Genomic DNA, 24,473 nt, shown 5'->3' on the forward strand with positions numbered 1-24,473 from the left:
ACCCTTCCCAAAAGAGGAAAGGTCGATAGCTGCAAGTAAGACAATTAGGGAAGTAACCTCCCCTCTTTATCTCCTCCATTGCAGTTCAGAAATATTCAAAGACATCCTATTGAACAAGAAATCACATTTTCAACACACCTGAAGATGTTCAGATTAAGGTATTAAACATGTTTGAGCTTTGCTCAGAACTTCCACGTTTCCACAGCTATATAAAGTTCCAGATACCTGATTTGTCTGTCCTTCAGTATGTTCTCTGTTTTTAGAGTCAGACTATAGATATATAATTAAGGAAAAAATAAGGATTTTAATTAGGCAATAATATATGCAACAAGTGAATTTTTATATTTGCATGGCTGCTACATATTTGCTCAGTTTCCTAGTTGACAACACTAACAGGAACAAAATCAAGTATCTCTGAAAAAGAGAAAAGAATACTTGTTTTAGTGATGTAATTCTCTAATGCATCACTGCATCACTGGAGGTAACAGCTAACTTTTATGTATTGCTGTTCAGAACAGCTCCTAAATCACAACCCCATTTTGCTTCAACAGCCAAACAAGGTATCTCAGGCTCCTAATCACACATTTTAGAGCTCTCAGATGAATGCTGACTGGGTGCTGGAGCAGGTGAACCTGCAATGCCTTCCTATTCACTTCTTCCTCTATAACCAGATCTGTACTTTCAGGCAGAAGGAGATTAAAACTGACAGCCAGTTGTACACAAGAAAATAGAAACAACTGAGACATTTCTGAAAATTCCTTTAACCTAGAACAGAGACTGACCAGTATCCTCAGCTTCCAGTAATTTCAGTGGGAATCTGGCTCATGAAAAACAGAAAAACAAAAAAAAAAAAAAAAATAGACAGAAAAACTTTGTCCTTATTTAAAAAGGGAGTATAAAAATTTACAACCCAACATTCAATAATTAATGTATTGTTATTATCTTATTCCCTCTTATACATCCACACAAAAAAAAATCAGCTAAGATGCCTGACTGATTTAAGTACATGGCATCTTCATTAAGACAAATCTATACCCTAAGCTCCGATGCTATAGTTTTTCCAAGCAGTCATTTCGCAAGTTTATTTTATTCAATCTGAGGCCCTTTTAGACTAAAGTTCAGCTGTGAGCAAAAACACTGTATCTTCCCTCTATGTTTACACTTTCAGGAAAAAGTGTTGACAAAACTTTAATCTGAATGGCACGAGTATCTCGCACATGTATCTTTCCCTTCAGGTACCCTAGCATCCAGAAACACAAGGAAAACAAATGAATAAGATAACATGATCTCTGGATTTACATCACAAGGACGTTCTTTCACATGCAGAGATTATACCTTTATGTGCATGCGTCACTGCTTTGAATTTTGACATTAAAAGACACACGGCCTTAACGGATAAAATTCATAATTCATGTGGGTAAAAATATAACAAAATGAGGAAAAAAACCCTAATATAATAAGAGTTCACTGCTTTCATTTTGAGTAGACTTCCCCCAGCTTTCACAAACAGGCTTTAGGAATTGCAGGCCTGTGGCAAACACTGCTGAAACGAATACGACAGTAAGCCTTTCTCAAGGCCTCCACTCTTTGCAGGGTTTTGTAAAACTCAAAAGAAGAGAAAGTTTATATGGGACATTTAACTACCACAGGATTGGTTTTGCTTTTGAAAGAAATGAAGTTATGCTTTTCCAAATAATGAAAACTTATCCTTTTTGTATTATTGTGAGAAAACATTAGTGGAATTATCATATTAAACTATAAAAGTACTTGACGTCTGTAAGTGCAAGATGACACTTCACTACACAGTGGAAAACAATAAATAATACTGCAATTTCAGAGTAATGAACCAGAGACAGTTGCTGAAAAGTTGTGCAGATTGACAGTAAGTACTAAAAATAGTTCCAGTGAATTCTGAAACTCATTAAATAAATGTCTTTTCACCACGTTGATCAGGGAATGTAGAGGATAAACAAAAAAATGTATTTATCAGGGAGACAACTTGTCTTCCTCCTCCAGCGTTACTGACTCCTGTTTATCCGAACCAGTAGAACAAAAGTAAGATGAAAAGAAAGAAACATTTCCTTACTGTAAGGCAAGGACTTGACTGTAACTTGACTCTGATAGTCAATTTTGTAATCTCGTGCTACTCGTGCTTATTGAAAGTTCTAGTATATAAACTGTCATGACTTTCTAGTTAACAGCTTATATTCCTAAAAATGGCTTCCTTGCAAGTTTTTTTGGATCAAAAATCTTAAAAATATATTTGATGTATACTTTTATAAGTAGTTATACTCAAGAATATATTCATTTCTAAAAATAAAAATAAAATTCCAATTTTACTGTAATTGAATATACTTGTGCTATTTCTCAGACTTAAAATCAGTGACAAAATTGTTATAATTGATTTGCAAGAAAGAAAACGCAATTAAGAATATTTGAATGGTATGTTTTAAGGGGAAACACCAAATGCTTATCATTCCATTCCAGTTTTCCTACTCAGTGTTTGTTCACTGTTTACATTCTCCAGTAGCAGTTCAGTCTCCAATATACACTATAAATTTTGGCTAATGGGTAGGGGTTTGTCCTCCAACAGGAAAAAATGTGAAAAAAACCCACAGAACCATAGAACACAACAAGCCAACATTTAAGCACGAAGAACACTAGCTTCAGAATATAAATGTAATATCCATCTCCTGTTGCAAAGGTCTAAGATCAGTCCCACCAGGTAACGTGTATCCTCCAACAAACCGTGAACTATCTCCGGGGTTGAGACAAGCTTTCCCACAATTCACAGGAAAAACTGCATAGAGTGGTTAATCCTAGTAGTAAAGTGAATGTGTATCTCCACAGGAAAGGTCACACAAGAATCAGCAAAATACCTGAAGTGTTATTTAGCAATATGACTGACCTCACACAAACTGTACTATTCCAGAAAAAGCATATTAAGCAAAGATAGTTGAAGTAATTTCTGCCCGGTAACGACTCATGTAATTTAAGTCAGGGAAAGAGTAAGCTTTCCCAGGTCTGGATCCACTCAAAGTTCTTTCCTGAGCTTAATTCAGTCACTGTCCTGAAGCAGATCTCTCTAAGTAACAGTATGCATACTGTTTGTGGTACAACAAAAGTTCACAGTATGCACACAGAAATCAGACCTGCAGCCTATTCCTCAGTGAAAAAAAGTCAACAGCTTTCGGGCAACCAACATACCTCAACCACAAAAGCGTCAGTGTGGCAAACAACAACTGAGAACTTTCCCTAGACTCTTTGTAACTACTCCACAACGATTATCACCTCAGGTTAAAGAACCATCACAATGCCCACGGACTGCATCTTGCTTTGAGACACTTGCTAGCAAAGACAGCATCTCTCAGCCACATACAGGTTAGAACTAGGAAAATGGCTGTAAGAAAGCACCCTCCAGGGATGATACCATGCTCTGAATAATTTAATGAGAAGTTTAGCCTTCACATTCTAAAAACATGACGTGAACAACTGAATCTACCAAACTAGAAGTATTAAAATTAAAAAAAAAAAAAAAAAAAAATCCAGCAAAAGCATAGAAGTTAACTCACGTCCGCTGACTGGGAAACTGACTGCCAACAGGGAAAAGGAAGTACGCCTCAAACCATTTAACTTAAACTCTCCATAAACAATTTTTAACTTGGACAGAAAGACTTAGCCTATATCTTGATTTTTGCACTTATTTAATTTCTATTTCTTTAAATGGTTTAATGTATTGTTAGGATTCTTGCATATTAAGGTACTAAGCTACAAACTCAAGAATTAAATTTCTTATGTTTCTGAAGCAGTAAGATAAATGAACAGTTGATTTAGAATTCAGAATTTGTTAGGCACATTACTATTTTTAAAACATGCCTGGGACATTCTACCAATTACTACATCTGTCATTAGACACCAAATTCACAGATACTGAAAATAAGACAAGACAAGTACTCTTCAAGAAACAATTGAATCAATTTGTTCCTAGAAATCTGCAGAATTGCTCACTACAACAAAAAAAAAAAATCAGTTTTCACATGGATTCACAACTTAGAGCGCTATCGCAAAATTCTAAGGTGACACTACAAAACTAGTTGCTCATTTTGGTATGCATTCTACCTACAGAGTCAAAATTCCACTTCCATTCTCAATTAACTTTACCATTACCATAAGAAGCAGCCTACTGTGGATATATGTGGAAGAATCCATTGTAAAACATAAAATTAAATTAAATCCATCAATATGGCTTTTAACAAGACAGCAAATCTAGACTAAATTAGTGAAACTGATTTGAGTATGACAGCTGAAAGGACAGAGCCTCCAAGAGGGCTAAGCATTAATAAAGTTTTTCCTTATTGTGCTCTTCGGCACAATCTGATTAGTTCCAACAGCTGCCCAGCAGGAAAAGCCAATCAATCATTCCACAGTAACACACATATTAACCTATCTCTTTAGCTTTCAGTGATTTCAGAGCCAGGCAGCACACAGTACTATAGTATAAGCTTGTACTTCTGATTTATAGCGATACTGAATATTTCAAATGCGAACCACGTCAGAAATTACTGATAATCACAATGTAAGTTACTACATGAAAACTTTTTCTGATGGATAAACTTGTTTCTTGTTTCACTCACTAGTATGCAAAGAAAAAAAAAAAACAAACATAAAAACAAAAAATACGAGGGGGAAAATAAAGCACTGTGCATAACTTAAATTAGCCAGGTCTTTGTTAGAGATAATGAGTAATAAAAAGCAATTTTTTTTGTTACCTTGCTCATGAAATCCAGCAGCCTGTAGCATGCGTTATGCTGTGACAAATAATGCAGCTGAACCAATTCAAAACCAATACTCAAAACTGTTTCTGAAAGACTTCACTCCTGTTTTTAAGAACTCAGTTCTAATATTATTGGAACATTAAAACAACAAGGAGACCAGTGGTTTTACCATTTCTTCTGTGCCTATGAATGCTAGATACGATTTCTACACACACATACACCCTCCCACCCTCCTCATTACTTATTGTGAAAGACTTAAAGCTTGGGAATGAGATTTTCAACAAAACGGAACACTGAATTATATACTCATACATCAAATAATTTTAAACTTATTATCAAATTTAATCATTAATACGGAGGCATCTAAAGCCCCAAGTTTTAAATCCACAAAGGTGAAATCGCTTCTTAAAGAGCCTGGACTGTTCTCTCACTTCCTGAACAAGGAAAATTTAGGAGAAAATCTTGAGTATTCCAAAGTTTTCTGACACTAGGTAGCAGAATAAACTCTGCTTATATCTCTGGCCTTGACTTCTCATCTTAGCTCAAGCATATATACATTTCAAATATGAAACAAATTAACTTTCTTTCTACTTTATCTAATACAATGGGTATGCTTATTTGTGAAAAATTTGTTAGCACAGTTTCTGATCCCCTCCATAAGTCTATGAAAAACTATATAAATTTTAAAGTAAAATAATAACGTTTAATCTCTTCATCTCTGTATGCAAAACACATTTCAAAGACAGGGCTGTTTTCATAGTAGAAGGATGTCATCAGTGGACTGATGCAAGGAGAAGCTAAAATAAGTATGCTGTAGTATCTAAATCTTTGCCCGTATTCTGAATGCTCAAATTTTACAACTTACAAGTTTTACAAAATAGGTTCAAAACCCAACTGGAGAAACTGCACATACGAAAAAAATCCAGATAAGAATATCAGGACCACCATTTCCAGACAAGAAATCTGTGGCCTTCAAATTGGTGGAAGCTCAAGAATAGTTTGAGAAAATATGCCTGTGCTGTTCTTACAGTCTCTCCTAAGTATCTGATATCAAGTGTTAGAGACAGGATACAAGATCAGATGAAAGCTCTTTTCATCCACCAAGGCTATTCCCAGGTGCAGGCGGTATCACCCACACCACTTAGTTATAAGGAAACTGAGGCATGGAAAGCAGAAGTGTCTCACTCACAACTACTTCTGCAGGCCACTAACAAAACCACACCGAGCCAAATCACAGAGTTCAGTGACCCTCAGAGATTATATCAGAGTGCAGAATGTGTGTGTTACAGAAAACAACACGAAAGGATAATACTACTGGTTTAGATAGCATTACAAAGTGAGAACTGGATTTCAAGTCAGTTGTACCCTTTCAGAAAACTATCTAGGCAGTCTGAAAGAAGACAACGCTATTTCTCATACAGCACTGCTCTAAATAACAAAAAGCTTTTATCAGATTGCTCATTTATTGTCTCCAAAAGTTAGCAGAAAGAATGACGATAAAACTGATCTTTTGTAGAAGTCATAAACATCGTAAATAATCATCCTGCCACCCACATACCACAGTCCTAGAAGACTGACCATTGGAATGGTTTCTGTCCTTTCTATCTTTTAATTCAGATTCTTTGAACTATTTTTAATGTTTATTTTTCCCTTTGTTACGATTGAAATGCAGACACTATTGCTTTCTAGGACACCACCCTCACAAGCAACCTTGAAAGCAAAAACCATGACAGAAACAGAACAGATCCTGCTCCTGTCCATGCTGTCCATTACTGTCATTGATTAGTGCTTAGCAAAAACAACTGCGCTGGCAGAGGCAACCGTTTGAGGCTTTGGAAATAAAGACAAGGAAAGATTGAAAAGATGAAAGTCCAACTAAGATTCAAGTGTGAAAGTGTACAGCAAAGGTCATAAAGCCTTAACACAATGCACTTCAAAATCTGAATACTAAAAAAAAAAAATATTAAAACATCAGAAGCAGACATTAAAACATACACTAACAATGTTTTTTTCTTTACCTCTGCCAAGGGTCCAGTTAGGCATTCAACTTAGTTGTCAAGAACTCTGGGTGATGCTGGCAGTTGAAGGTTTAAATTATTCAGAAAACATATATATGTGTATATATATATATTTTTTTTTTTTTTTTTTAAATGAGACAACTACTGGACCTCCTCAGAAGTTAAAAAAAAAAAAAATTACTGTAAAATCTTAAGGAGAACTAAGTAATCTGTAAAGTACAAGGAACTGATTCATGTTCTGATATTCTACAAGCACAGCAAGTATCCTGGATATTAATCTTGGATGAATATTTCATTTACATGAAACAACAAAAGGTGCGCAACACTGCTGGAAAGCAGGAAAATTCTATCAAACTGTTATGGTCTATTTGTAAGATTGACTTTCAAATCACATTTTTCACACTTTGTTTTGGCTTTGCATACAAAGGTCAATTCACCAATGGAAAAATACCGATCTATACCTGCCAGAATACTATTTTTGAGGTCTCATGGAAAACAGGATGGGGAGCAAAACAGAAGCTACTACTTTGTTTATACCTTTAAATGTGCTACAAGAAATAGCTTTGAAAAGTCCCCAAGGAAAATGAGGATGAAAATTATATGACTGGGGTTAAAAGGAAGAGGAAAAAGTAATCTCAAAGTGGAAAAGCCGTATAATATCCCATTCTGAAAAGCACAGAGGAACATCCTGACTCAAAAGAAAAACAGCAAATGTCAATTTGCTTGATAAAGCAAACAGAAAAAGTTACAATTATTTGACTTTGGAACATCAGCAATAACCCAAGCAATAATACACATCACATTAATAGAGCTAGCAATTACAGCATGATGTGAGAAAAGTGTATTTCAATACTGACAGCTGATGACTCAAAATTCATTCCTTTTACCAATGTTTCTTTTTGTTTCTTTAAAATTGTCTGAAATGCTCTTTGCTACATGTCCCAGCTTCAAAAGCTCTACGGGACTTCAGTGTTCAGACCAATTATATTTCTGGGCTATGGAATATAAATCACTTCGTAATAAACCTTTCTTTCAGGAATAAAAATAACCATAATAATGCAGTCAAGTGCCACGATCCATGGTGACGCTCGATTTAAATATATTCCGTGACAGCTAAAAGAATATAATTTTGGACTTACCTTTTTCTCCTCCCTAAACTTCCTCTTGAAAGGAAGAAAAATATTACATATAGTATACAGGGGGAAAACTAACAAGGATTATTTCAATCTTTATCACAAATATCCAATATTGGAAAGTTAAACACAAAATTTAAATCAAGAATAGATTATTACTGTAAAAGCTTATTTAATATTTAATTGGGTATTTTATGGCAACTAAAACCAGGAAAAACTTCCCTATTTTCAAAATGTATCTTAGAAACTGGAAATCTTCATCCCTCCACAAAACAGAAGTGATAGAAAAGTGACCTGGAGAAAAGAAAAATCTGGAAGTTTTGTGACTATTATCATTCATGTTTATGTTTTGTTTTCTGAACTTGTTGAAAATAGTTGGGTTTTTTAAATCATCTCATAGGTTCATGTGAAAAAGACAATTATTCATTAATAACTTTGAATTTTTAGTAATAATAATTGGAAAAAAAATTAAGATTCGGATGCAGTCTGTTGGAAACCTAATTCAAGGTTTCTCATGGTAGACATCCAAAACTCAAGTAAAATTTGTATTGCTGCATCTATTCCAACAACTAAAAGAAGCAGAAAAAAAAAAACTTCACAAAATTATTCTTAAACTAGAATTGTTCCAGATCCAAAGAACTTTTACATTCCTTGAAGCAACAGAGAGTACGATTAGTTAATTTTCTTCTAGAACTTGTGATAATTATTTTTATGTTGGTGGCCAAAAAAAAGGTCTTTAAATGTAATAAGTTTCATGCTTGGATGGTGACTGCTCTTCCTGCCTTTCATAATGAGGCTCTTACTTAGTAATAAAGCAGTTTAGTGACAAACTTTTCAACTAAGAAAATTACAAAAAAAAAAAAAAAAGTAAAATCCTGTTGGATACATTGAGGATGACTACTATATAAGCAGAAAACCGAAGTCAGTTTCACTAACATAATTACCAAATAAACAGTCTGAAATTCAAAAACTTATGTCAAGTCACTCTTCAAAGATAAAATGGGGGCCAAAGAGAAACGTCTGTATTCGCAGATACTGACACTGAATGTATAAAAATAATGTACTAGCACAACGGTGGTAAACTCTCAGGGTATTTCAAAAAGGGTCCTACCTCTTTCCTTTGTAACACAAAATATGAAGTCTTTAAAATATTGTGTATTTTGAGACAGTAGTAAAGAGTATGGTTGCAGTATAATTTGTCCTAAGTGCACTGTTAACAAACATATATATAGTGTGTGTGTGTGTATATATACACACACACACACACATATATAAAAATAAATAGTCTGAGTCACAGCTGTTTATTCTGCTGCATCTGAGAAAAAGTCCCAGAAGAGCTAATTTGCTAGCACTGCTCTCACCTATCTGATTTGGAGAAAGATAAAAGCCAGAAACCTGGTCATATTTTACCCCTAAGTATTTTGGGGGAGCCCTGATTTATGCAAAGCAGGTAGGATAGATGCATTTTCAACAGCACAGGGAAGAGACACACAAAGAAATCGGATAACTTATCACAGAGGCAAGAGCAGGCTCATACACCACGCACTGGATAGCTGCAAGATCAGGGTGCGTCCTGCTACCTGTACTTAGTAGCTAATAAAAACAATGGCAAATGGCAACCTGATGAAACCTGAGGCCCCTGAAATTCTTGCAAGTTGTCTGAAAATCATTATCAAATCATGAAAACTTAGCAGACATCTGCTGAACTCCTCACTTTCCTCTAGCCTTGCACTTTTTACAAGGAAAGCATGCAGTGATGTCATCCTCTTCACCTCAGTACTCTGACGGCAAATTTGGGGTTCATTTCTACATAGGATTTTCACAACTGTTCTGATTTTAAAAGCTGTAGGTATGGGTCAAATAATTATCAGGAGTTGCTTTTGTAATTGATAAAAGCATTTACTCCTCAAAAGCACCTATAAATGTATTTCATTCCAGACTCTGAAGGTATTTTTTTCCCAAGACTGAATTTCAATGTTAGATTATCATGAGGAAAGTTAACAATAGCTGTGAAAACTAAAATTTCTATTTCAAATTTTTTACTTGCCCCCAGTAAGAGTGTGAAATACGTGAGACACAGTGCACATTTCTGCTATTAAAACTCAGATCAATTTTCCAAGTAGTAACAAAAGAAATCTACTTGCAACTGTAACAATAGCACCCTGTGTACCAACATCCAATTAAAAGTGTTGTCTTCCTGCTTGCATCTTGTAGAAAGGAGAAAAATAGAGAAAGTGAAATCAAATAAAAATAATAATTTCTCACCCTCTGAAACTGAGGAGGATTTTATGGCAAGCATAACACAAGGAAAATTTAAAAGACTCAAAGCAGCTTCTACTGAAATCAAATGAAGTCTTGACCTAGTGACTAGTACAACTCAGTCATGGCTTCAGTTTTGACTTCCAGAGAGATCTTCCAAGAGAATGTTATTGTCTGTTTGTACTTATAAAATGTTGAGCCAATAATTTTTGCAGTTAACTGGTCAGAAAAAAAAAAAACCAAAACCAAACAAAAAAAACCCTCTTCAATGATCCTTCAGCACTTTTAAAAGTATTTTTAACTGTCTACATGCTTTATAAACTCTCACAAGTCTCAAATTCTCTTAATCCAGACTTAGTTTGAGCTAGTAACACTGATTTATTCCCATCCTCCAAGTAGCTCATAAGATATAGCTATCTGAAAACAAATAAGCACATTAAAAAAACCTTGTCCTCCAGGTCTACCATTACCAGCATCTAAACCTATGACATTTAATATTTATCTGTAAATTTTCCTCAGAAGTGCACTACATTGCCATTGTATAGTAAACATAAAAATTCACCATTCATAAGAGGATACTTCAATGTAACTGCTTAAGAATACGACACAGTTACTGTAACTTTGCTTGATGTGGCATATTTGCAGTTCCAATATCATCCATATATGCAAACCAAACTATAATTTTATTGAGATACACGGGGGTTTTGTTACTGCTTTTATTCTGGTTTACTGTTGAGAACATTATCAATTGTAATTTGTGATTTCTTTCCATAGAACTGAAACTGAAGTTTTTACTCAAGGTATTTTGGGAAAATATTAATTTCTAAGTGTTGCCTATAGTTGGTTTCAAGAGGACTGTGTAAACAAATCCTTAGTCTATGATGCTCAGAAAGCATCACCACATCTGTGTTAACTAGCACACTGATCTGTCTGGACATCAGCAAAAGATAATATTCATACAAGATAGATGAAGTGAAGATCTCCATTTGACAGATTTGTGCCTTCCAGCTTGAGTCTATCATCCTTCCCACACAGAGACATGCTAAGTTATATATTATTGTTTCATGACAGCTAGTGTGAAAATCAGAGCCTCAAATGCAAAAAGATACACCAACTTGTCCCTCACCCTAACTCACTGAACTTACCATGCCTGGAAGGAAGACTGCTTCCTCTAGTCTTCAGTCAATCCCCCAAAGGGACGTCAGGATAATGGAACCTGACAGTTTTACAGTAATAATGCCATAAACCACCCTAAAGGAGCCTTGTATCAACCAACAAGAAGCAATTACCTTGACTCACTACCACCAGTCAGTAGCTGAGTTTTATCTACTTAGAGATACTATTTCACAACCGTAAGAACGTAAATCAGGTATTTTCCCCTTTAAAAATCAGACCCAGTGACTTTTCAAAACAACGTTCATACACGACTACTTATCTGTTCAAACCTCTCTAGACAAATTAATACTGAGCAATATTTTTATTCTACTACAAAACCTTCTCATAAAGATTATATACTTTGGTATTTCAGACAGTAAGAACAAATGGGTAAATGGAGGGTGCTGTGTAAGAAGGTGGATATCGAACTGTATCATAAAATAATGAAAACTGTCTTATGATGCAAAGATGATATAAAAAAATTTTGAAGGGAGCTATGTAAAGATAATTTTTTTTTAAATTCCTTATGTTCTTGAAGTTAAGTAATTGGAAAACAGTGAAAAGCAAATATATTCCACTAGATGTCCAAGGATAATGATAAATGTAATGGATAAGAATTCTACCTTGAAACACTTATAATTTTGCCCTCAGTCCACTTTATAAGTTCTCCTGTAATTACTAACAGAAAATAAGATCACAATGAAAGTTATTTGTCCCTTCCACACATTCGCAAGGGAGCTTTTCAAGATTTTAAGATGTCACTTTGCACTCATAAGCATCCCCCAAGTTTCTGCATCTCATTTTATAGCTGATGTCATATTATCTACAAACCCCAAACTACCTGATGTAGACAAGAGAAACAGTGGCAGAGAGCGAATTACTTTTCACCTGAACTGAAAGCTCACTACACTCTGTTCCATTCTATTTGAACTGCTCCTCATTACTTCAACTGATCTTTTATATCATAAGGAAACTGGTAACAAGAAAATTCTGCACATCTGTGATATGAGGATTTATTTAACATTAAGAAATTTTACAATTTGCAATACTAACAGATTTTTTTCCCCTCTCATCCCTCAAAAACAACATATGGGGTTACCTAAATATATCCTGTCCTAAGTAATTTAATGTGTTCTTTCAAGCATTTATGAAATACTTGCTTTGCACGCCTAAATCCTTATTGCATAGGCTCACGATAGGTTTCTTTTATGGGAAGGTACCAGGGTAAATAAAAGTTGCGCAGGGTAAGTTAGGTTGGTATATATGTGAAAACAGACAGAAATGCATGGAAGGGAAGGAACTGTTGCATAAAACAAGGTCAAAAACAAAGCTATGATCAGGCTTCGTTGTACCTATCAGACAAAAGCCTGAGTGAAAGGAAAATCATTGACTTCTGAAAATATATCTACTTTTCAAGAATTGATTTCTAGAGTAAAGGACAGTTACTGACGATGTTAACTATAAAACCATTGTATCAAAATTATTACTTTGCTTGAAACCAACTGGTCTCAGGTTTCTGGAACAAAAAGTCTTTTTCCCCAATCAGAGGATTACAGTGCCAGCATCAGAAACTCTACACAACGGTACTAAGGACAATGTTAGCTAAACCACATTAATTGGTGGGAAGTTTATGTGTTTGTGAATAGTTTTAGACTCTGTGAGGCTCAATCCTTCAAATAATTGAGCCTTTTTACTAATGCCTGAACTTCCCTATAGCTGAAGACTAACTTTCACATCTAGCCCTGTTGTGCAGCACATTACTACTTCCTAAGTAGAATAAACTAAACAGAATTAAAAAATCTAAATTACTTGGAAGGTAGGTGTATCAAGTTTTAACAGAAATCTGCAACGGCACTTCAACCGCTACAAATGTATATTAAAGGAAATAAGATAAGTTTTTTGAAAAACATTTATTTGTGAAGTTGGTCATCTCAGCAAGTAGCATTCATAAGTCTTCAAGGGCCTGCTGCTGAAATTCTTGTCACTTCAGATGGTAACCACACCTCAGTGGAAAAGAGGAGAGAGAACCACCCATGTGAAAATAATTGAACTTATGCTATAACATTGAAGAAAAACACTGATCTTCTATCAGTAACAGAGTAACACTGCCACTGAGGACTCAAGGGGAAAAAAAAAGTACTCAGCAGCATTCAGAAGACATTGTGTCTGTCCTAGAAAATCTCTCTTCTAAAAGGCAGCTAAAAGTTACCTTAGAAAGTCAACATGTCCAACTCTCCATAGTTATTAAATTATAGGCACTAAAGGGTGACCTTAGAGCTTGACTGGCATGCAACTCCAGAGCAAAAAAACTCCTAAATCTCTTTTTGAGCTCCCTAAATCTATTACCTTCCTCATCCATGCTGGCACATGAAATAGGGGAAAAAAAAAAAAAAAAAGACATAGTACTGTTCTGCAAATATATGAGGTATTACAGTGAAGACTGAAGTTAAGCTGTCCTGCAAAGTTATGCTGAATTAAATCTCTATGCTAATTAAGGGACTGTCTAGTCAGAAAACAAGCCATTCCCCCATGCATGCAGAAAGTCAAAATCTTAGTCTAAGCTACAGATCAGTGGGAGAGAAAAAAAAAAAGAAAAAAAAAGAAAAAAAAAAAAAGAAACAAAAACCAGAAAAACACAATACTCAAATGCTTTTTTAACATATTTCTTACAATCACACCTTGTATATAAGTACAGTCAAATCTAGGATTTGTTTTAACAAAACCATTATTTCTCAGTTTTAGGTCCAAATACCTCAGCACTATTGTTACCTGGGACATCAAGATACGTGTAACGTATTTTTGGTTTAGTGTCAGTGAATTTTGAAGTATGAAAGTTTCTGTGATCTTGAACAGCTATCTTTTACAATTCAGACATAGGTCCCTTACACAATTACTAGAAAGGGTTGCTAATAAAAAAGAAATTAGAAAGTATAAAGATATTTTCCTACTAGTAGGTTACCATGAATTTACAAAGGATTTTTTATTACAGGAGATAACGAAGTTGGACTTTACCTAATCTTATTAGTGTCTAACTGCACTATTCAGTAAGACCTGACAATATTAATAAATGTCTGTTTACATGTAGAAAAAGCTCTATCTTGGCAGCTTTTTCACAGAAGGCAGATGTTGATAACAACCACCCCAGGCTTTCTGTGACCTATTTAAAGGGCCAATATACCACTTCATTGTCCTCTCATGTTGCTGAAGCCTACACTGAAGAATCATCCACATTAATTTCAGTATGATTAGCTGTGCTAGATGCTCCCTCACTCAAACGTGGTTTGCGAGAAAAAGTGAGGGCTGCTGCTTCAGCTTCCACTTAAAGGAACAAAGCCATAATAAAAGACAGAAATTAGAGGTTCAAGCAGCTGATGCCTGGGACAGGGAAGGTGATCTGGTGTTAAGATGATGTTTGCGTCACTGTGCCCTGAGTTTGCAGGGACATTAGCTGTGCTTCCTTCCTCTCTCTCTACATACTGAACTACTCAGACAGCATTGCTGCAACATTAAAACACAAACAGGTCATAGAAAAGTCTTGTTTGCCCTCCTCCACTGTTAGTGGTTTTGACTATCAAATTTGCAGCACTGCTTATGCTACGATTATCAGCAATTATTTCCTTAATGTGACTTTCTGGTTCTGATTTAACTACAAACCTAGTCTCACTCTATAATTTTTATTTAACTACCTTCCTAGCTTTCATTTTCCATAAAATACACCTCCATCCATACTTTATTTTCACAAACAGTAACATTAGTCACTTGATCCAGAACTACTGTGAAGCTCAGAAGTAACCTATTTGCAAGAGTAGGCTTGAAATACCATGAAGATTTGTGATCTCCATCTTCCACGGGTCATGGAACTGATAAACCGTATCAGAAAGAACGGGAAAGCTTGTATTGAAAGACATGACAAGAGATGATCTACAGTAGCAAGAAGTAACTCTCCTCATCAGAGGCAAGACTGACGTGCTGAGAGACTGAGTAAGAATCTATTTTGTCTGATTACAGAGGTATGAACTGACAGTTACCAATAGATTATTATGTTATTCTAAAAGGAATGCACCAGCTGCTTCTGATGATAAGTAAATACAGGCAAATTACTGTAATAGGTAAGAGTAATGGAACTATAACAGTAACGCCAATCTAATTTCTCCACAAAATGTGACAGATTAAAACAAGAACCTATTAGCACACAGGATTAGCTCAGAGGAAAAAATGCTCTGCTCCTGTAAGAGCAATTATGCTTTCTGTCTGGCCCCTGTTAATTGGGTATTGCTGTGCCTACGTAACATCTAGTATATATGGCATATCTAGTTGACAAGAAATGCTTAGTAACCAATTAAAAAAATAATTAAAGCATGCACTTATATGAACAGTTTCGGAAGTACATGTGACTCTTCATTACAGTGCTCAGAGCTGGAATTCTATTCAAAACTCGCTCTAAAACAATTCCCCTTTTTTAACATCTAAGGGAACAAAGAAGTGCTTCACACTAAAATCTTCCCAGTCAAAGCAGAGGCCTGTGACACTTGTAAATTCTGAGTGTATTAACCAGTTTATATTAGCTTGCCTTGAATTCCAACATAAGTGTACCAAAATAGTGTAATCAACAACAGCACGTAAGTATTTTTAACACTGTGGTGGTATTGCCAGACACAATGTACATTTTACATCAGCACGTAAGCAACACAACCTGCAGTCTTAGCTGCCTACCAGGGTTAAACCAGCACAGAAGTGTTTGTAGATTCATCCTTCATCAGAAGCCACTGCTTATTAACATTCAATTTAAAATTTGCTCTTGCATTCTACTGTTTTAACACACTACTTCTGTTTAAGAATGTCCATCTCTTTTTTCCTATCCCAGTTTATACTTTAAGTAGTTATCGCAACTGAGGCAAAACAATCATTTCTCCGTCTGGCCATATCTTCCTCTGAATTACTTCACGACCTATCTTAGCTGCCCCCTCTACCACCTCCTACTACCAGTGTTACGCCATCTTTCTGCTCAACCCAGACTTGGAGCTATTCCTAATTCTAAGTGCTTTTTCTTTTATTTTTACATCATATCTAATTAGGTTCTCCCTCTCTAGTCTTGTTCACAGTAAATACATTTGAACCTCAAATGTCATCCTATCCATGGTCACCTTTGACATCTCAGCAGGGAAACACCATCTTTTACAATGCTATGTACAACAATTTCCTTGGGGAACAGCAAGGTGCCTTGCATGACTTTTCTGGGAGGTAGGGTGGGAGAAAGAACAGAACTTCATGTAACGTTAAAGCATTGCTACTTTTAAATAATTCAATATTTGTAAGCTTATATCAGAGAAATCCTTGATTGGTTACTAGTGCTATTAGATGGGCTGGGTGGGAGATATTTGCAAATTGTTGCAACTCATTTTCTAAATAAGGCAATAATATAGCATGTGCAATTCAAAAGTTATCCAAAAGACATGTTGGGATCTTCCTTTAAAAAAAAAAAACAACAAAAACAAACCAACAAAACAAAACACTACTTTCCTTAGAACTTGTTCTTCACATAACTCCTAACTAAATCTTACAAAAAGAAATGCAAAGATTACATAAAACTCTTGTGTTTTTAGAGTTCACGCATTTCAGACAGTGTATAGTTGAAGCACAGACACCTAGAAAGTTTTGAAGTTGCCTTACCATGAATCAGCAACATATAAAGAAGTTATTTTCTATTGAGGTACATTTTAAGAGAATGCATGCAGGTAAAAAATGCATGAATGCTAATTTGTGCAGTAATTAAAGCCCTCTCTTGTATTAACTCAAATCACATGTTACAAAACTTCCAAGTAATGCCAAACGCAAAATAAAAAATATCTTTTTTACTATGTTTTGCTCTCTCCTATTTTAAAGTTATTTTTAGAAAAAGGCAGGAGATAAAAATAACATGAATGTCTTTAATATAGTTTAAAGACTTTATAATTAATTATCTACAGCAAAAGAAACTGAATGCAATAATTAAATGCAACCTTTTTCCCATAATTTGAGCCATGAATGTTACCTTCCCCAAGAGATACAGAGTTGCTAAAAACACTAAGAACCTATAAACTATTCAGCTGAGTTTGTCATGAGAAGTTTATTTTTTTTTAGAAATTCTTATGGCAAAAATGTCTTTATCTTCTTCTAGTTTCACACAGATAATAAGCACATTTTAGATAAACTTTTTAAAAACCAAAATATAACTGAAGAACTCTCTCTTCATTGCACAGCTTGTCAATTTGCTGTTTCTTTCCCTAAAATACAGAGCAACACATTTCACAATGTTGCTGCCTGCATCAGCCTTTGACGAAGTGACTTGCATATCTTATCATCTCCCACTCCTCTGCCATTCTCCAAGTATGCTGCCTTGCCCATCCTCTTCAGATCTGGTGCTTCCCAAAATTCCCAGCAACACTGTCATATCAGCCCTATGAGACTCATCCTGCTAAGAAGGCAAGACAGCTTCATGTGCTGCAGTTTCTGCACTTTTCTGTACGCTGGTTATGAAAGGAAGGAAAAGGTCAACACACATCACAAGCCAGGAGACATTAGTATCTCCAGAGCATTCCCCCCAAAACAGCATAGGATAATGCACATGAGAAGAGTGTTTTGGGAGAAAAGGCAAGCAATATCATCCTTGTGCACCCGTAACCTTCCCTCCTAGTATTTCACTGTTATCCATGAAAGAATCCTCAGGCACCATCATTCTTCCCTCCCTTTTTCATATCTTTTTTTTTTTTTCCATCTCCCTTTTTCTTCCTCTTCCTCCCCAGTGACAGATGGATGCTACATTCCCTGCCTGCTCACCAGAATCTTCAATTTCTACTACTTTTTCTCCTTCTTCTTACATGATCATTTTTGTTATTAACATTGTGAAAACTACCAATGGAATAACATTTGGACGTTACCATTCCAAACAGTGTCTGGTGGTCATAAACTGCTTCTCGGTTTTACAGATACCTTCCAAGGTACGTGAAATTGCTGGCCTATCTAAAGGCAGTGGATCCATAACTCAAAAACTACCTGACCAGCAGGCATGCAAGAGAAAAATACAATTGATAAATTTAGGAGATAAGTCTATAAGGATTTCTATATTTTACAAATTATTTTGTGACACATCTAGTAGAAAAATTCAGAACTTTTAGTACATACCAGTGTGTGTTCATCCACATCACTTTTCTTTCCATTCTGTGGCAAAGGCAGTTTTTCAGAGACATGTGAATAAACATGTAACTGGTTTTCGTTTTAATTTTTGCTGTTTCTTCTAATTCAAGTTATTTGCACATCTCTTGGTGAAATCTGGCTTTCTGGCAGACCATCTCATCTCATCTCACATTAGATCATCAGACAAAGCCTTACACCCTCCACTAGTTTTGGTACAGAGCTGTAGCTTGTATTTCAGATGAGCTCCCACTTGTGTGATACAGATACGCTATCATTCTGCTGATCTGTAACATTCTGTTTCTGAATACACAGTCCAAAAATAAACTCACAAAACAAGACTGCTATTGCAGTGATCCGAACTCAATCCCAGGGACTCCTGATTTTGTTGGTTTTTTTGTTGTTGTTTTTGTTTTTTTCTTTTTCCTAGAATAACAGCACATTTCTCTGAGATATTAACTAACATTTCTCTAGTCAGACCATGTATCATTTTGCCACATTTTGTCTGTAGTTCTGGGTTTTTAATTACTTTTTACTCCTACTGTTATTTATTTAATATGCTGTTATTCATTCCCCGGATTCCCAGATTCTCATTTAAAATGCCAGATAAAGAAGACTGCATCCTACTGGAGGCATCTGTTCAGCTAACAAAAAAAACCCAACAAACTAACCACATACAGGTAGATCTGCCTCCTCTCAGTTTCACCTAGGAATTTCTAAGTTTCAAAAAGCTTACTTAAAAGATCTCAAACATCGTAGTAAGTTCTTGAAAATTTTTAAATTCCTAGGCTACACTGAGCGCAGACACATACACATGGGCTTTTTTTTTTTTTTAGATAGCTAACCAAAAGTGTCTAGTGGGATGTAGTTTTCCGAGAGACCTTTATGTCTTTGTCACTAGTTAGTACCCACGCTGCCACAACTACTTCAGGTTGTAAGCAATTTAAATGAGCTAAAATAAAGCAGTACTCTATTTTTACTAAATTGATAGTAAGTACTGATATGGGTGAATATTAGCTATCAGGTCAATCAAGCAATATATCGGCCTATATAGTCTATACCCTTCCAGTTAGCAACGAGGGTGTCAGATTGGTTGCTGAGCAGTCAAACCACCCAACAGTTCCCTACTCCAAATCAAGGGAAGTGAAGACATTTTCAGCTTCCCACATGACAACCCAACAGTTTTAGGAAAAGTTCCTTTCTTGTTCTAAACTCTCTACTTAAGTAAACTCGAATGAAACTAATCTATTTAGCAATCACACACTCTTACACACCACATATTTATATGTTACTCTTTTGCTCCCTATTTGCAATTCTCCTGTCATTTGCTAGAAAGGGTAAAAGAAGCAAGAATACAAAATATCTGCTCTTACAAGTCCATGGACACTGCTATCCTTGCATCCATGCACACCTTGGACTTTCTCCTGCCCAGACATTATGTCCACTGAAACATTACAGAGCTGCTTTGACAAATAAACTCTTTTTCATTCTGGAATAGCACATCAGTATAGAGATGATCAACACATCACATAAGCTTCTAGGCTAAGTTCTACTGCTCAAATCTAGCAGTCATGCAAGAGAGAGACATAAACCCAATGCAAATTATTGCTGCACTCGGTGCTGTCATGTCAGTGGCAACAAGAACACATCTTTAATGGTGCAAGAAGACTGTTAACCAAAGTGTACAAACACTCCAAGTGCCGGTGGAGAGTTCATTAAGACATGCATATTTCATCATCCTGTTGCACAGACATATGTAACATAAACAGCTTTCCACAAAGTGAAGATATGCTGCACTAGAATGCCCTCGGGGTATAGATTAACATTTCCAGATGAGTATCTGCACTGTACCACCACTGTGGTACACAGTTGCATATGTCTAATGGGTTGACGAGGACTGGCAACATTTATGGTAAGACAGTAACACAGACAGTACCACAGAAGAAGGGAAGAAACTCACCTTAAGGAGTTCATAATGTTGAATAGCATTCACACCAATGTCTGGATCGATGGCAGATGGAACAGAATAGCGAGAATTAATTGCTGTGTTTTCAGGGATAGAGATGTTAATAACCGTCGAGGGGAAGAGGGGGGCATTGTCATTTATATCCTCTATTAGAAATCTGATCTTGACCAGTCTGAAAACTTCATCAGGCAAAACAGCAACCTCCACCTCGTAAAAGCAGCGATTCTCAGTAAAGATGCCGGAGCACAGCTTCTCTCGGTCTATGCGGTTTGCAGTTGTGAATATCTCACCAGTGTTCTCCTCTACCCGTACTAACGGTACATCCCCAGTCTTATACACAAGCTTGAACTGTAGCGGCGAGGAAAGGGGCACATCTGGGTCCAGCGTTAGGTTAAGATCCTTGAGCAAATTGCCAATGAGGACATTTTCAGGCAGTTCTTCCCGCACAGTGTAATTCTTCTCCTGTGCGCCAGATTGAAACACAATACATGCTAATAAGACTGCCAAGAGGTAGGTTTCAGACAGCAAGTCCATCTCCAGAATGACTAATGAGTATTCGTGTAGAACACCAAGAGTAGCTGGAAAAAGGAAAAGAAAGAAAAATTCTTAAAATTTACAGAATATTGTGTCCTTAAAGCAACGGAGACATTTAGAGTACCTTTCCTATGGCAAATAACCTGAACTGTTTGAAAATCCTATTAGTAAAGTGGTATTTGACTTAATAATCCTTCCTAAAATTTATAAAATTTATTGCACAGTTTTTTACTGAAAACTGTTAACACTGTGGCAAGAATCTTATAACCGGATCAGAGTCAATGAATAAACACATACAAAAATCTCTATTTCCAGCACAAGATTTTCCTTTGCTCCTTAAGAAAACCTCTTCCTTTGAAGCTTCTGCCACATTGGAAACAAAAAAAAAAAAAAAAAAAAAAAAGAAAAAAAAAGAGAACAAAGAAGGCAAGAAGTTTGCAAGCAACCATCTACTGAGAACCAGATCTTTTTATATCTCTTGCTCAGAGATGGGAAACCAAGAACGCTTATATTAAATCTCCCCTAAGTTCTGCACTGACAAATTTATGTATTATCTGTTAACAGCAAAGAAATTCAGTTATTTTTAATAAAGGAACTTAAACCAGCAATAAAATGTTATCTAGGTGGAGTCTGGTGGACTTCCACCAACAATGGGTAATCTGTCTAACACAGGGATACTAATACAGCAGTTTGTTCCTTTCTTTAAGATGACACGATCTAGGTTGATCTTCGGAAGAAAACATAAATACTAGTACTCAATTCACTGTAATTTGGATTCTGTGTCTAAAGAGCAGTGCAGCAATTCCAACACGGATGAAGGACAGCAAAACATCAAAAGTGTTGGATGTAGAACTAAAGCTCAAAGATTTTTCCTGGCAGGAAGGGTAAACTTCTAACCCTCTTAGTTCCCCAACTGCCCACTGTATTGCCAGATAATCTCCATTCAGATGCTCGTCATTAATTTCTAAGACAGTTGACATTTCTTTTACTTTCTTCAATGTCAGGGGAAAAAAAAATTAAAAAAAAAATTAAAAGAAAAATGACTATGCAGTAATAATTTCCTATCTGGTATGTGACAACATTTACTACTTCTCCTGGAGAATGAACTTTAAGAAATTTCACACAATTCTAAATCTGGTGATGTCTGCTTAAATATGAGCTAAGTACTCTGAGATACCGATACCTTTACAGTGACATACAGATTTGTTCTGCGTCAAATAAATGAAAATTTTGTACTTTTCAACCTAGGTTCTGAATAACAGAATATTCTCCTCTCAAGATTGTTAACAACTTCAAGAAGGGTGGAAGTAGAAAGGGATGACTTACAGGTACATATAGATATCTACATACCTACAGCCCTCAGCTGAGAACTTTTACAGAAAAAAAAAACATGCTCTTGAAATCCATGTACAGAATATGCTGCTTTGCCTAATCTTTGCATAATTCTGCCCTTCCAGAATTTAGAATAATCTAGGATAGCATTTTTGTAAGGTAAATGTTCACGAGTTCCATCTAAAATGATTTAGTTTTGTTAATGAAATTTTAAGTCCTATCAGCTTAGCATCTGTTTCAAATATACCTGTACTAACTCATCTACATTCTTTTCATCGTGGAGGTAGAAATGTAATTTTTTCCTGCCTTTTCTGATTTTATTCTCCCTGTCATAGCACAGATTGATTTACTCCGGCAGATTAAGTTGCAGTGGTTGAAGAAATTACTGAAGCTAGTAATTGTCTTCACCCATTAGTTAGTGCCTTTCACAGCAGTACCACTTTCAGGGTAATTTAAATTAAAACATTTGATTTTGCAGTGGAACAGATTAGGAATACTTAATATTGCTGTTCCATTTCAACTCTGCAACCTGCTTCTGACTGGGAGTAAGTAACACATAAAGAACATTCCAACAGCATCTGCAAGGTGTATTTTCCACATCAGCATGATTTAACCGTAAAGCATTTTCTGGCTTTATGATTATACAAAAGCAGCAACATGAAATAAAAATCCAATCCTGCAAGTCTTCACTTATGGAAAAAAGCATTGCTCACTGGAGTAATTCAATTAACCTGAATGAGATTGCTGACACGGGCGAGAACTCGATATGCAGTTTATATGGCACAGTTACCGCATTACCTGCGGTATTTCAGTAATTCACTGACTTGTTTGCAATACTTCAGTAACTCAGTGTAAGGCACAATACAACACTAAACAGGCATTCAGAAGAGAAGAAACACTGTACTATAAACAGCCATTCTATACAGCCATTATAATATTAAACTCTAAATATGTAAATAAGGAAGTCATCAGCAGATACTGATTATCATTAATGGTAATACTACGGTAGCAGCATGAGTTTAATGAAAGAACTGTAATGATATTGTACAAGTATATTGGTTCAACTATTATGATTTTATTTATTAGCCGTCTCATATTTCTATAAATACATCTCCAGCAATTGCCACCCCACTAAAGTAATTGCCCATGCACATTCCACCTGCAGAAAGCTCTTATTTCAGGAAAGTACATTTTTGTATTCACTATGATTAAAATAAATATATTTACATTGTTTTCATGCAAAAAATAAATTTTAAAAAAATGTATGAGTTACAATGAAGAGTTTACATTTAAATGTTCCTCTCAAAACAAAATTTCAAAATGGTAACCCATTCCGTGAATACTGCAAAGCACTATTCTGCCACTTTTTCTTCTCTAAGAGAAGTTAAACTGAAAAATAACAAAACAGGGAAAAAAACCTTCACACCATAATGTTTACAGAATAATATTTTAAACTTACAGTTCCGTTTCTGACAGAAGGAAATAAAACAAAAAAAAAATCATAAATACAAACCAAATTCCAGTCTCTATCCCAAATTCTTCTATGAAAACACTGATTTAAGGATTGCCTATACATTATAAGAATATAAAATATTGTACAGCCATGCATATACATCTTCCTAATAAATAATTGTGTGCTATAAAAATCTTTTGATTATTAACAAGAGTATTAATGTTACACTGCTCCTCTCTCTCATTTTGAAGACACAAGGAATTTTAGTAACACTCAGAGGAAAAGTTTGTGTTTTATCTATCAAGTTGTACTAAGCAATTTGAGGATGAGTACACAAATCGAAGAGTCTGAAGAGTTCATGAAAAAAATCTCACAAATCAGTTCGAAAAGTTGTGATAGTATCTGTAGACAAATTATATTAAAAATAACTTCTAAGAATTCCTACAATCCCAGTTATAATTGCAGTGGAGTTTCTATGGATTATAAAAATACCAAGAGCAGGACTTAAAGAGGTTTGTCAGGAAAACTGCAGGGTGGAAATTCTTAATATCACATTACTACGCATATTTCAAATTACTTTTTTAATGAAACAAAGTTTTAACAAATCTATTAAAAATATTTTTTAGTCAATTTTTTTTAAAAAACATTAAAATATGGAAATAATAAAACACTTACTAT

The 24,473-nt window shown here is 35.4% G+C and overlaps 1 protein-coding gene across 2 annotated transcripts in view; it reads right to left on the reverse strand.

Annotated features, from left to right (window-relative positions):
• PCDH11X (protocadherin 11 X-linked) overlaps window positions 1–24,473 on the reverse strand; it is a 495,288-nt gene that overhangs the window by 425,208 nt on the left and 45,607 nt on the right. For both annotated transcript variants that reach the window (XM_086756657.1, XM_086756659.1), the window contains exon 2: window positions 20,471–21,054. In XM_086756657.1, the coding sequence (XP_086612783.1) occupies window positions 20,471–21,010 (540 nt within the window). In that variant the 5' untranslated portion in view covers window positions 21,011–21,054. The remainder of the gene's footprint in view (window positions 1–20,470; window positions 21,055–24,473) is intronic.

The sequence above is a fragment of the Chlamydotis macqueenii genome, chromosome 11 (assembly GCF_036417535.1).
Source record: "Chlamydotis macqueenii isolate bChlMac1 chromosome 11, bChlMac1.mat, whole genome shotgun sequence".
NCBI classification, from domain to species: domain Eukaryota; kingdom Metazoa; phylum Chordata; class Aves; order Otidiformes; family Otididae; genus Chlamydotis; species Chlamydotis macqueenii.